This window comes from Callithrix jacchus, chromosome 15 (genome assembly GCF_049354715.1).
Source record: "Callithrix jacchus isolate 240 chromosome 15, calJac240_pri, whole genome shotgun sequence".
Lineage (NCBI taxonomy): Eukaryota > Metazoa > Chordata > Mammalia > Primates > Cebidae > Callithrix > Callithrix jacchus.
In genome coordinates this window covers 65,678,561-65,691,157 of record NC_133516.1, presented here as the reverse complement: position 1 = coordinate 65,691,157, position 12,597 = coordinate 65,678,561, and the positions used below count along the sequence as shown (strand labels likewise).

At 37.1% G+C, this 12,597-nt stretch overlaps 1 protein-coding gene across 23 annotated transcripts in view; it reads left to right on the top strand.

The window, feature by feature from the left end:
• The first annotated feature begins 211 nt into the window (after positions 1-211).
• Positions 212-12,597, top strand: part of LOC100391280 (coiled-coil domain-containing protein 14) — a 193,947-nt gene continuing 181,561 nt past the window's right edge. For 20 of the 23 annotated variants that reach the window (XR_013527477.1, XR_013527474.1, XR_013527478.1 and 17 more), the window contains exons 1-5: positions 212-333; positions 6,462-6,517; positions 6,826-6,898; positions 7,134-7,203; positions 7,288-7,410. Coding sequence is in view for 8 of the 23 variants with exons in the window: in XM_035276169.3 (XP_035132060.2) it covers positions 304-333; positions 6,462-6,517; positions 6,826-6,898; positions 7,134-7,203; positions 7,288-7,410 (352 nt within the window). In the remaining 15 variants the exon portion in view is untranslated. The remainder of the gene's footprint in view (positions 334-6,461; positions 6,518-6,825; positions 6,899-7,133; positions 7,204-7,287; positions 7,411-12,597) is intronic. The other 3 variants (XM_078351533.1, XM_008982077.6, XM_078351535.1) reach the window with 1 other exon arrangement.

Genomic DNA, 12,597 nt, shown 5'->3' with positions numbered 1-12,597 from the left:
CCATGCCTCGGCCCCGCCCCATTCGCCGTCTATTGGCTTCTCTTACCCTCTGCGGGCGGTGACGAGCCGGGAAGCCGGGAAGCAGGGAGGGATCTATTATGCACGCCCAAGGCACGGGTCCTGGAGCAGAAGAAAAGCCGTGGAGCAGCGTGGGAGACTAGGAAGGGCGGCGTTCGGCGGGATCCTTTCCGGAAGCGGAAGCTCGGGGGGCGGGCCAAGAAAGTCCTGGAGCCCAAGGCGGTTAATTCTTTTTACCGTGAGGCTTCGCTTCCCTCGATCTGGGCTTTTCTGAGGCTGCGAGAGATGGTCAGGTCCGGGTCTCGACCCGGCCAGGTGAGGGCTGAGGACCTGAGGGGTCCACTGTGGGGACGGAGAGGGACAGGGGGGTTTTCGGGCCAGGGACTTGTAAAACTGCTCGAAAAGAGACAAAGACAATGCGGCGACATTAAAATGCTGGGACAGAGGTGCAGGAAACACCTAAGCTTCCCGTTAATACAGCCGCTTGGTCTCTAGATGTGTTTCTGTTTAAATCGTCGTAGCCCTCTAGACCGCCGGCTTTGGGATTAGACCCGGGTTCGAGTCCCAGTCTTTGCCGCCGGGTTACGTGACTTCTAGCTTTAGTCACCTGCAGATTGAGATTTTACTACTTTTTACTTCTCGGAACTTCCTATTCCTTCGCTCTAAAATGGGCAGAAATGAACATAAAATTCTGTCTTAAGGAATTGGGAAGGTTAAATGATAGTACCCGGTAAAAACATCGATCACACAGTTGGCGTAGACATGCAACAAAATTAAGTTCCCTTAACAACACGTAGTTTGCCATCATCTGAATGATAGCAGCAGTTAACATTTAGATAGCACTTATGTGGCAAATACTTCGCTAAGTGCTTTTATGCACTAGAATACACAATAACTTATTTAATAGTCACAATATCCTTTTGAGGTAGGTACTATTATCCCTGTTTCATACATGAGGAAATCAAGGGCTGGAGGGTTCAAATACTTCCCAACGGTTACACAGCTGTGGAATAAGATTCAGACGCACAAAGCTGGTGCCAGAGTCCATTCTTCTTTTAAACATTTTACCTAGTAGATGTATGACTTTGAACAAACCACTTTTCTGAAATTTAGGTTCCCACCTCATAGAAATCATGACAAGTTATAGGATATGGATTAAGCGGAAATGAAAGACCTTAGTACACTCTTAAGTCATTCTACAAAGGCAGTATTATCTTGTACTTGTCGGTAAGGAGATATGACTACTAAGAAATGCTTATATATTTCTCAAATAGCAGAATTAAAAGTTTAATGATAATAATCCAGTAGAAGTAAGTGTAAAATAAAGCAAACTGAGTCTCCTGTATTGTGATTAGGACACTCCTTTTGGAAAGCAGCTTTGCAGTTTGTGTCAAGGGTTATTAAATTGCCAATAACCTTTCACCAAATAATTTTCCTTTTAATCCTAAATATGAAAAGGCTATTTTCAATAGATAGAAAGGCCTATTCCAGTTTTTTTTTTTTTTAATTGTGAAAAATATGAAGCAGGCCGGGCGTGATTGCTCACTCCTGTAATCCCAGCACTGGGAGGCTGAGGTGGGTGGATCATGAGGTCAAGAGACTGACACCATCCTGGTCAACATGGTGAAATCCTGTCTCTACTAAAATACAAAATTAGCTGTGCGTGGTGGCAGATGCCTGCAGTCCCATCTACTCAGGAGGCTGAGGCAGGAGAATTGCTTGAAGCTGGAAGGCGGAGGTCACTGGGAGGTGGAGGTTGCAGTGAGCCGAGATTGCGCCACTGCACTCCAGCCTGGTGCCTGGCAACAGAGCAAGACTCTGTCTAAAAAAAAAAAAAAAAAAAAAAAAAAAAAAAAGCAGCAGCAGCAGCAAACCAAGACCATATTACATTACTTCCACTGAAGGAAATATTATACAACCATTAAAAATTTTTGAAAATCAAAAAGATTTAAAAGTAGAAAACAAGATTCGAAATTGCAAATATCTTGTTATTATGACTAAGTAAAAAGTGCATATGAAAAGTGATTGGAAGCCCCAATAGCAAAGAACACATCTAGTATCTAGATCTTGGTTTCCAAGTACCACTGTCCCCTAAGGGGTCATGGCTTCTTGGAAAAATGACCAATTCCAGGGCTGAGCAGGGGAATTATAAGAAGAGCGTGGATACATCAAACTAAAAAGCTTCTGTACAGCGTAGGAAGTGAGTGATGGAGTGAAAAGGCAATCTACAGAATGGGAGAAAACATTTCCAAGCCATGTATCTGATAAATAGTATCTAAAATAAATATAAGGACTTACTATAACTGAAAAGCAGAACCATACATAACTTGTTTAAAAAATGAAAAAAAGGGGCCAGCCGTGGTGGCTCACGCCTGTAATCCCAGCACTTTGGGAGGCCGAGGCGGGTAAATCACGAGGTCAAGAGATCAAGACCATCTTGGTCAACATGGTGAAACCCCGTCTCTACTAAAAATACAAAAAATTAGCTGGGCATGGTGGCGCATGCCTGTAATCCCAGCTACTCAGGAGGCTGAGGGAGGAGAATTGCCTGAACCCAGGAGGCGGAGGTTGCGGTGAGCCGAGATCGCGCCATTGCACTCCAGCCTGGGTAACAAGAGCAAAACTCCGTCTCAAAAAAAAAAAAAAAGATTTGAATAGACATTTCTCCAGAGAAGATGGATGGATGGCCAACAGGTATATGAAAAGATGCTCAACATCATTAATCATCAAGGAAATGCAAATTAAACCCACAATGAGCTATTACCTAACACCTGTTAGGATGACTTACTAAAAAAATAAAAAGTATTGGCAAGGATTTGGAAGAATTGGAACCTTTGTACACTGTCAGTGGGAAGGTAAAATGGTATAGTCACTATGGAAAACAATATGGGGATTCCTCACAAAATTAAAAATAGAGCTATATTACCCAGCAATTCTACTTCTGGGAATTTATCCAAAAGAATTGAAATCAGGATACAGAAGAGATATTTGCACTCTCGTGTTCATTGCAGCACTATTACTATAGCCAAGATGTGGGAACAACCTTAATGTCTATCTACAGATGAAAAGATAAGGAAAATGTGGTATATACATAAAATGGACTATTACTGAACCTTTAAAAAGAAGGAAATAGCTCTCATATGCAACAACAGAGATGAACCTTGAAGACATTATGCTAAATGAAATAAGCTAGTCACAGAACAACAAATACTGCATGATTTTACTTACATAAAGTATCTAAAAAAGTTAAAACTCGTAGAAACAGAATAGAATAGTGGTTGCCAGGGGCCATGGGAAGGGAGAGAAGGCATTGCTATTCAGCGAGTATAAAGTTACATTTATGTGAGGTGAAGAAATTCTCGAGATTGCTGGATAATATCATGTCTATAGTTAATACTACATTTTGTTAGGAAGGTAGATCTCATTTTAAACACCCTGATAACAATTTTAAAAAGAGGAACCTAGAGCACCTTGTAGAAAGTAAGCAATAGCTCAAAAAGTGATGGGGACATGTTAAAGTGATACAGGAATCAAATTCAGGGGGCTCCCAACAACCAAATTTGAGACAATTTGAGCATCAAAATAAAGTGATAATAATGAATCATAACCTACTGAAAAAAGCAGGAATCAGTGAGTCCCCACTAACAAGGAAGAAGGAAAAGGTGCTTTCCTAAAGTTGAATGCCAACTAGTAAATGTAGAAGGATTACATAGAAAATCACCGTTTGTCAACCAATGGATTCAGCCAAGAATCATCAATGACTTAAAACTATGGGGTGAAAGTTTGGTGATTGGTATATCTAAGTATCTCTTCACAACATGCTAACAATTACTAAGATAAAAGTATAACCTTTACAATAAAAAACCTGGCAGACACCACCTTAGGTCATCAAAGTTTACATCATGAATAATGGGACAAACTGATATGTGTCTATTTATTGAGAAGAACATAATCTCTCTTGTGAATTCCTGCCAAAAATGCATGACCTGTGTGTAATCATGGGTAAGCACCAGACAAATCTAAATGTGCAGGGGGACGTTGTATAAAATAATTGGCCTAGATTCTTTAAATATGTCAAGGTTATAACAGACAATGAATGACAGCTTGAGGAACTGTTATTGATTAAAGGAGGCTAAAGAGCTATGACAGTTTAATGCAATATGTGGTCCTGGATTGGGCATGAACCAGAGGGATTTTTTTTTTTTTTTTAATGGACAGTATTGGGATAATCGACAACATGCAGATAAGATCTGAACATTAGATTGTAATTCTGTGTCAATGTTAATTTCCTGGTTTTGATAATTATACTGTGGTTATATTAGAGAATGGCCTTGTTTTTAGGAAATATTTAGGAGTAAAGGAGTATTATATCTCCAACTTTAATGGTTCAGGCAAAAAGTAATACTGTGTGTGTATGTATATATATATATATATATATATATATATATGAACACAGAAAATGTCAAAGGTCATAGAATCTGAGTGAAGCATACATAGGACTTCTTTGTGCTATTATTTCATAGCAGAAACTACAAAAAAAAATTGAAAGGAATTGTTCCAATATGATAGTTACTGTTTTAGGGTGCTTTTATCATGGGTAATTTTCTTTACCAGATTTTGTATAAGATAGCCTTGTGTCTTTTCCTCATTTATTAAGTAGCTTGTTTGTCTTATTATTGAGCTGTGATGTATCTTTATGTATTCTGAATAAAGTCCTTCGTCAGATCTACATATTACAAATATTTTCTTCTTGCTTTTTAATTTTCATAGTGTTGTCTCACAAAGAGAAAAATGTTTTCATTTGATTAAATACAATTTTTTAATTAAAAAAATAAGATAGCCTTGTGTATATTTTTTGGAGAAATGCCATATATATCTTACAGTTATGCCAGACATGTATCTCAGACAGTGTACTTAAAAAAAAAAACAAATTTGAAAGAATAATTTTGGTAGTTGTTTTTGGACTCTATCCAGGGTATAGTATTATAGTATCATGGCTTGGAGTTTTTATTATGCTTCCACCCAGGACATCGACATAGATATACTAAAGGGAAAGACCCTGAGAGTGTGATGCAGTTACCAGTAGAGTGATGTTTCACAATGTCTTATTTCCTACATTGTTGATTCTCACTGCTGGCTTCATTTTTCCTCCGTCATATTCCAAATTATCTCTAGAAGTATAACTCTTACCAACCCAGTTTTTAAAAAAATGCATTCTGAGTTACGTTCTTAGAAGGATGGAACACACATTCATGCATATGATAGAATGCCACATAACTTTAGAAAGTTTGGTAGTTACTGCTCAAAGCTATTTTGAGATGAAATATGTAAATATGTCAAGAGAAATTATAAATGAAACTGCCAACACTGACTATATCTGGAGGGTAGAATGAGTGGGGAGTCAGGGATTTCAACTCATGTCGATTTAAAATTATTTTGAATAGAGATTATCTGATATAAAGTTATTAAAATATAAAATAGTATGCCATGGAAAGTGTCCCTTCTTGCTCTGTCCCCTAGATACTCAGTTTCCCTCCCCAGAGGCAACCATGATGAACTGTTTCTGGCATAACTCTCAAGATACTGGGTGCATGTAAAAGCAAATGCCTATTTTTTCCTGTTTTTCTACATAAAAGGTTGTCCATTATGTCACTTTTAACACCAAAAAAAATTTAAGAAAACAACAGTGCTATATGAGTTTCAAAAGAAAGATTAAGACAGTGAGATGTAGAGAAAGAGAAAGGTTAGAGTTTTCATTTGCTGGTTTTATCAGGCATTCTAAATAATGTACATAAAAGAAACCAGAGTTAAGAACTCTGTTCTGTATCTTGAATTAACTTGTTTGTTTCAAAGAACTTGGGAATATAGACCATGTTTAGGGATTAATATAGTCTGAACTTAGTGTAGTAGTTACCTCTGGTTTAAAATAGTGTATCAATTTCCTCTTCACCTTAAATAGACTTAAGTAACAAATATATGTGTTGTTTGCTTGACATTTTACATAAAATAAATTTAATATATGAATTAAATTATAATTGTGGATTTTTAGGATACATCACATTAATTAAAACAGTGAATAATATGGTACATACACATACAATGGAATATTATTTGGCCTCAAAAAGGAAGAAAAAATTTGACACTTGCTTCAGTATAGATGAAGCTGGAAGATATTATGCTAAGTGAAATAAGCCAGTCACAAAAGCACAAGTATTATATTATTCCAGTTAAATAAAGTTTCTGGAGTAGTCAAATTCATAGAAACTAGGATGGTAATTGCTAGGGAAGGGGAAGAGGGGATGGGAAGATACTGTTTGATGGGTACAGAGTTTTAGTGTGAGAAGAAGAATAAAAGAAAAAAATGTCATCTTACATTTTATCAAGATAGCATATTGAAAATATAATAGAAAAATATTTATCTGCTATAATATATTATGTCATAGGTGTTACCTTCAGGAAGGCACACTGGACCTGCTAAATTAACAAATGGAAAGAAAGAGTAAGTACTTAAAGACATTTACAACTTCAGATTTCAAGACATTTTTCAGGTCTTTGGGCTGGATGACATGTTGTCTACCCCAGAAAATTAGGTAGGCCTCTAGCATCACACGCTTTGGGGAACAACTTTTCATATCTACCTATGTTAATCATTCTAGTGTTTAACAGTCTTTCTAATCTTTAGAATGTGCTTAGAAATTCATCTTGTACCTGGTGGGTCAAGCTTTCTTGTCTAGTCTTTGTTAGAAAGAAAATGACTGATGTATTTTGGGAAAAAAATATAAGAATATTAATGAGCTTATTTTCCAGGACCCATTTAAGAAAAATATCATGTTTTAATGCAGATTCTGGCTCTTCCATCCATTCTGATTCAGAAAGTCAGGTAAGATTGAATAGATTCAATACACACTAATTAGTTTTCAGATAGAAGCTAAAAAGTAGGAATAAAATGCAAAGTATTAATTGGTCTAATGAAGTATGAAATCTGTTGCTTTAAAACATCTTTTCTACCAATAATAAATTGCTTGTAAATAAAGAAATTTAAAAGTACATAACGTATATTTTTTCCTATACACAGTTATATACAAATGTATTCTAAATGACTTTATTCCTTACAGGCTGAAACTGTACATGGGCTTGATGGTTGTGCTTCTTTGCTGAGGAACATTTTGAGAAATGAAGATTCAGGTTTATTTTTTTTAATGCTTCTTTGTTGAATACCTTTTCTCAGGTCATTATTTTGATATTAACACATTTTTGTTTTATTAATAGGTTTAGAAACAGCATATTTAGAAAACAGATCTAATTCTAGACCTTTAGACATCAGAAAATATGGATCTAAAAAGAAAAGACATAAAAAACGTACTGTTCCTTTTGTAGTCCGGAAAGAAACATGTAAGCCTTTTTTTCTTTTATTTAAAGATAATCCTTAATTGGGGGTATTTTGATCAATTATCAGGATTATGCAGTTCATTTTAATAATCAGTATTGGTTAGGTTTATGTGTGCTTATGCCTGTGTTTTTTTGTTCAGCTTCTAATTGCTGAGTAGTTATATGAAAAAAGACTGTCTGGGTTTTATAGGAGAAAAAGTTCAAATGCAGAATGACTTTTGGGAAGTATATATAGTTTCCCCTGCCACTTGTTTTCATAGGTAATCACAAATTGGCTGTATTTCAGGTATGTACTTATCGTTGTTTCTTTAAAATTATTATATTAACATAATAATTTAACATATAATACATGTTTTATATAATTATATATATTTATATATATATTAATATGTAATATTAATATAATATAACATATATCCTAAGTTGGTCAAGCTGATCTCAAGTTACACACAGTTAAGATACATGGTGCATAAGAAGGTATAATTGGATCAATAAGGAAAGAGCCTCCTGCTCATTGATGGTGAACGTAGCCAAGGGTACTTTACACCCTGATGGCTAACTTTTCCTGGTTTAGAACAAGAAAGTTTTGATTTTGTTGTTCCTTGGAGGCCTAGAGAACAAGATAGCCTAAAATGAAGATGAAAAAGTCCACAATGAGAATTCAGATGGATGAGAATTAGACTAGCCACTTCTATGGTTCAGGTGGGCCACAAATGTCAGCACTGTAGTGCAAGCTTAGATTGAGCTTGGGCAAGGAATGAAGTTTAGAAAGTCATCTAAGGTGGTAACCCTGTATATTAAGAGGTCAGAATCCAGGCAAGGAGGCTGAGAAAGAGTAGAGCATTCATGGGACTGGAGGTTGATGCATCAGATAGTCCTGAGGTAGAGAACTAAAGCAGGAGAAACCTAACTCATCTTGGAGGTCAGTAACATTAGCCTTATATTTTCTTGACCTGCACTATTCAAGATGGTAGCCATGGCCACATGTGTCTGTCTATTCAGCACCTGAAATATGACTAGTACAACCAAGGAATTGAATTTTTAGTGTTATTTAATTTAAATTAATTTAAAATGAAATTCTAAAACTGAAAATTGATCCAGTTATTATAAAACTTTTAAGTACATTTGGAATAACTTGGGCATGTAAACCTACCTTTTCAAGTGTAAATTTTATTAAATCTAAATATAGACCAAGTATTTCTGATGATAATTTAGCATCTGGATTGTGCTTTGTATAAAATACATGCTAGATTTAGAAGATTAAATATAAAAAAATTCAGTTATTTATATTATACACTCAAATGTTAATATTTTTGATATATTGACTTAAATATGAAAAGTAATTTTACCTCTTCTTTTATGTGGTTACTGGAAATTTTAAGTTACGTATATGGTTTGTATTATATTCCTATTGGACAACATTGGTCTAAGTCAGCTCAGCACACTACAGCCAGTTTTATAAGTAATGTTTAGTTATTTTATTTTGTAAATAAGATTTTATTAGAATGCAGCCAAGCTAATTTATTGTGTTTTTATTAGCTGTTTTTGTACTGCAATGGCAGTGTTGAGTAGTTGTGACAGAGATCATCTGGCCTGCTAAGCCTAAAATATTTATTTGACCTCTTAAGAAAAAGAGTGCTAAACCCTGGTCTTAACTCTTCAAGTAGAGGCCTTTTTATTGGGGCCCAATTGAGAAAGAAAGGAGCGATAGCACCTGTTCCTCCAGTCTCCTACTTTTTGTCTGTAGGCAGGTTATTTCTTATCCAGGACACCTTTCCTCAAGGAACTATTATTTGAGTGGCTGAGAGTGGGTGTCATGGTAGCAACTTGTTGAATCCTGACTTAACTGCTTCTGTCAGTCAGAGTTCCAACAGGAAACAGATGGCAACACTCAAATTGAGGTAATTTGAGGAGGGTTTATTTTATTTACAAATGGACTCATTGTAAAGGTATGAGTAGAGTATAGGAAAACACAAGTTTTGCCTACTAGGTCTCGCTAGCCTAGTGCCAGCAGCAGCAGCAGAGCTGTTATCATCTCTAGGCCATAAGGGATTAGGAGAGTTACTAGACCTAGAAAGAGGTATTGCTTATAGAATATACTACCTTGAGAAGAGCAGTGAGCTTCATTGAGAGGACAAAGTCAGCCCAAGGTGGCCTCATAGAAAGGGAGCAGGGTAAGTGTATATCCTGACTTCATGCTTCTTCCTTTTCTTCGTATGCCAAGACTCCCATTGGATTGAAGCCCTGCTGAGGTATATCAGGTCTGGGATTTGACACTTACAAGCTAGTATCACTGTATCATGGATGCTAGCAGAAGACACAAAACTACTGGTCAGAGACAAAGGACTTTTATTACTCACAGCATAGGAAGCAGTATGTGCATCAGCATATTTGTGTTGGTTCTCATTCACCCTAATTCCCTATGGAGTGATTCAGTGGCTCCAAAAGGTTGCTGCACATGCTTTAGGTTTAGGTTGCAGCTGAGGAACACTAAGCTTGGGAAATCTGCAACTTTGATAGTAAGCAGTAATCAAGCCTGTGCTTGCCCCAGAGGGAAATATTACCTTATCCCTCAAGGTTGATCACTGCAAACACAACCCTGAGAAGTGGCCCAGGTAAAGAGCTTAGGTCAAAGTCTTGCTTTTTTGGTATATACAGCAAGACATATGAGGAGGAGGAGTGACCCATGAAGGACTGTCTCTTCGCAATCCATATAGATCAGCATTCCAGGGAGAGCATGGTGAAGACCAGTAGAGGTGGATTTGGATTGGCAGATGGAAGATTCTGGCATTCTGGGTCCATAGTGTTAAATTCTTACTTGTATTACAGCCGAACTGGCAGTTCTGGCTTGTGATCAGGGTGCAGTATTCTTACTGTTCTTTCTCCCATATTTTCATAATCAGAAGGAAGGACCTACTTCCATAGGACAGTCTTCCTTAGGGTTGCAATATTAGAAATTATTAGTTCCTAATTTCTAAATGTTCCTAAGTGTAACTCATTAGAAACCTCTGACTGTTTGATTCAACTGCTCTATTGTATTTTTAATTTACCAAATTGTAGCACTTTCTAGAAACAAACGTGTGTGTGTGTGTGTGTGTGTGTGTGTGTGTGGTTGGCAGATGTTAACCAATAATACAAGATTTTGCTCCATTACTACAGTGCTTATAAAATCCATGCTCATCGCTTGTTCTCTTTACCATCTCTCCCCAAGTGAGGTAATCATAAAGAACTTTAAGGAATCTATTAGGGTATATTAATTAGTATCCGTGTATTATTTTACTTTTAACACACATTATCTTGATATTTTGTGTTAACTGTCTACTGGGGAATGGCCCCCCCATGTATTTTTATCTGGGACTTGTCTGATCATTGGATGCCTATGGAGTCAGGTATGCACACCATGATGCATTCTGGAAGTAAGAAGGCAGAGAGGCCCTTCTAGAAATGTATTGAGCTTACTTGAGAGTGTTTTGGCAGTAAAAAAAAATTTTTTTTAATAAGCAACTTTTTTTTTTTTTTGAGACGGGAGTTTCCCTCTTGTTACCCAGGCTGGAGTGCAATGGCGCGATCTCGGCTCACCGCAACCTCTGCCTCCTGGGTTCAGGCAATTCTCCTGCCTCAGCCTCCTGAGTAGCTGGGATTACAGGCATGTGCCACCATGCCCAGCTAATTTTTTATATTTTAGTAGAGACGGGGTTTCACTTTGTTGACCAGGATAGTCTCGATCTCTTGATCTCGTGATCCACCCGCCTTGGCCTCCCAAAGTGCTGGGATTACAGGCTTGAGCCACCGCGCCCAGCCTAATAAGCAACTTTTATATGTGATAACTGTGTTGAATGCTTTCATGATTTTGCTTTTAGTAACATATATATATATATTGCCATCTTCATCTTGGGGAACTAAATAAACCACAGGCAGAATCCTTTGAGCATTGATTGCCCCTCATAAAGCCAGTTAAGTAGGCATCCAGTGGCTCTTACCTGCTCTATATGTTTATTCTGTATTCGAGTGATGTGTATCACTTCCTGTCAGATGGTGCTTGTCCATCCAAGCAATAGCCAGTGCTTGAACAGCAGCTGGACTTTAGGGACTGAAACAGTTTTGTGGACTGAGTTAATGAATACATTCCTTTCATGAATTCTAGTTATCACCTGACATCACTTAAACATATTGATAGACCAATAGCTAAAATTTTCATGTAGAGTGCGTTGGTGTAATTAACAAGAGCAAGAAAATATACTTCATTTGTATTTGTGTAGTAACAGGCCCATTTGGTCATTGTTTTATTTTAAAATTGTGTAGTAGTAATATAACTGCAGTCTTTGCCTTATATCCATTTATGGTTTTTAACTTGTCTTGGATTGTTTGCTTTAAAACTTTACATCATTAAGTTACTCAACATTATCCGTAGAGTTTTGTATGGACTCCGTTGATAAAGGAGTGAAATATGTCATTTTAGCTCTAAGGCTTTGATGTTTAAGAAATAGTTTTGGAGTTTATTAATTTATGTTGGACGATGACATCTGCTGGCTGAGGCATAATGTATCTCAGCTTTATTAAAGACTGTGAAAACCACGCCTTGAAAAGAAAGTAAATGAGATCCTGATGCTATGACCTGTTGTGAAAACAGATATCTTCAAACTAGCCAATTCTTTCTCTCTCCTCTTTCTTTTTTTTTTGGTGAGACAGAGTTTCGCTGTTGTCTCCCAGGCTGGAGTGCAGTGGCACTACCTTAGCTCACTGTAACCTCTGCCTCCTGGGTTTGAGTGATTCTCCTGGCTCAGCCTCCCTAGTAGCTGGGATTACAGGCACCTGCCACCATGCCTGGCTAATTTTTTGTAGTTTTAGTAGAGATGGGATTTCACCATGTTGGCCAGTCTGGTCTTGAACTCCTGACCTCAGGTGATCCATCCACCTCAGCCTCCCAAAGTTCTGGGATTACAGGTATGAGCCACCATGCCTGGCCCAAACTAGCCAATTCTCAAGGACCAGAGGAAATCCAAGAGCAGAAGGAAAGACCCAGGAATCAAGAGGAAAGGACTAGTGGTGTGCTCAATGGCCATGGGCTATGATCTCGCCTTCTGTTATTTTAGATTTCAAAGTTAAAATATTTTAGAAGGTACTTTTCCATTTATTATAAAATTATATTTCCAGTAAAAAGTAGTATTCACTTTACAGAAGTTTATTAAC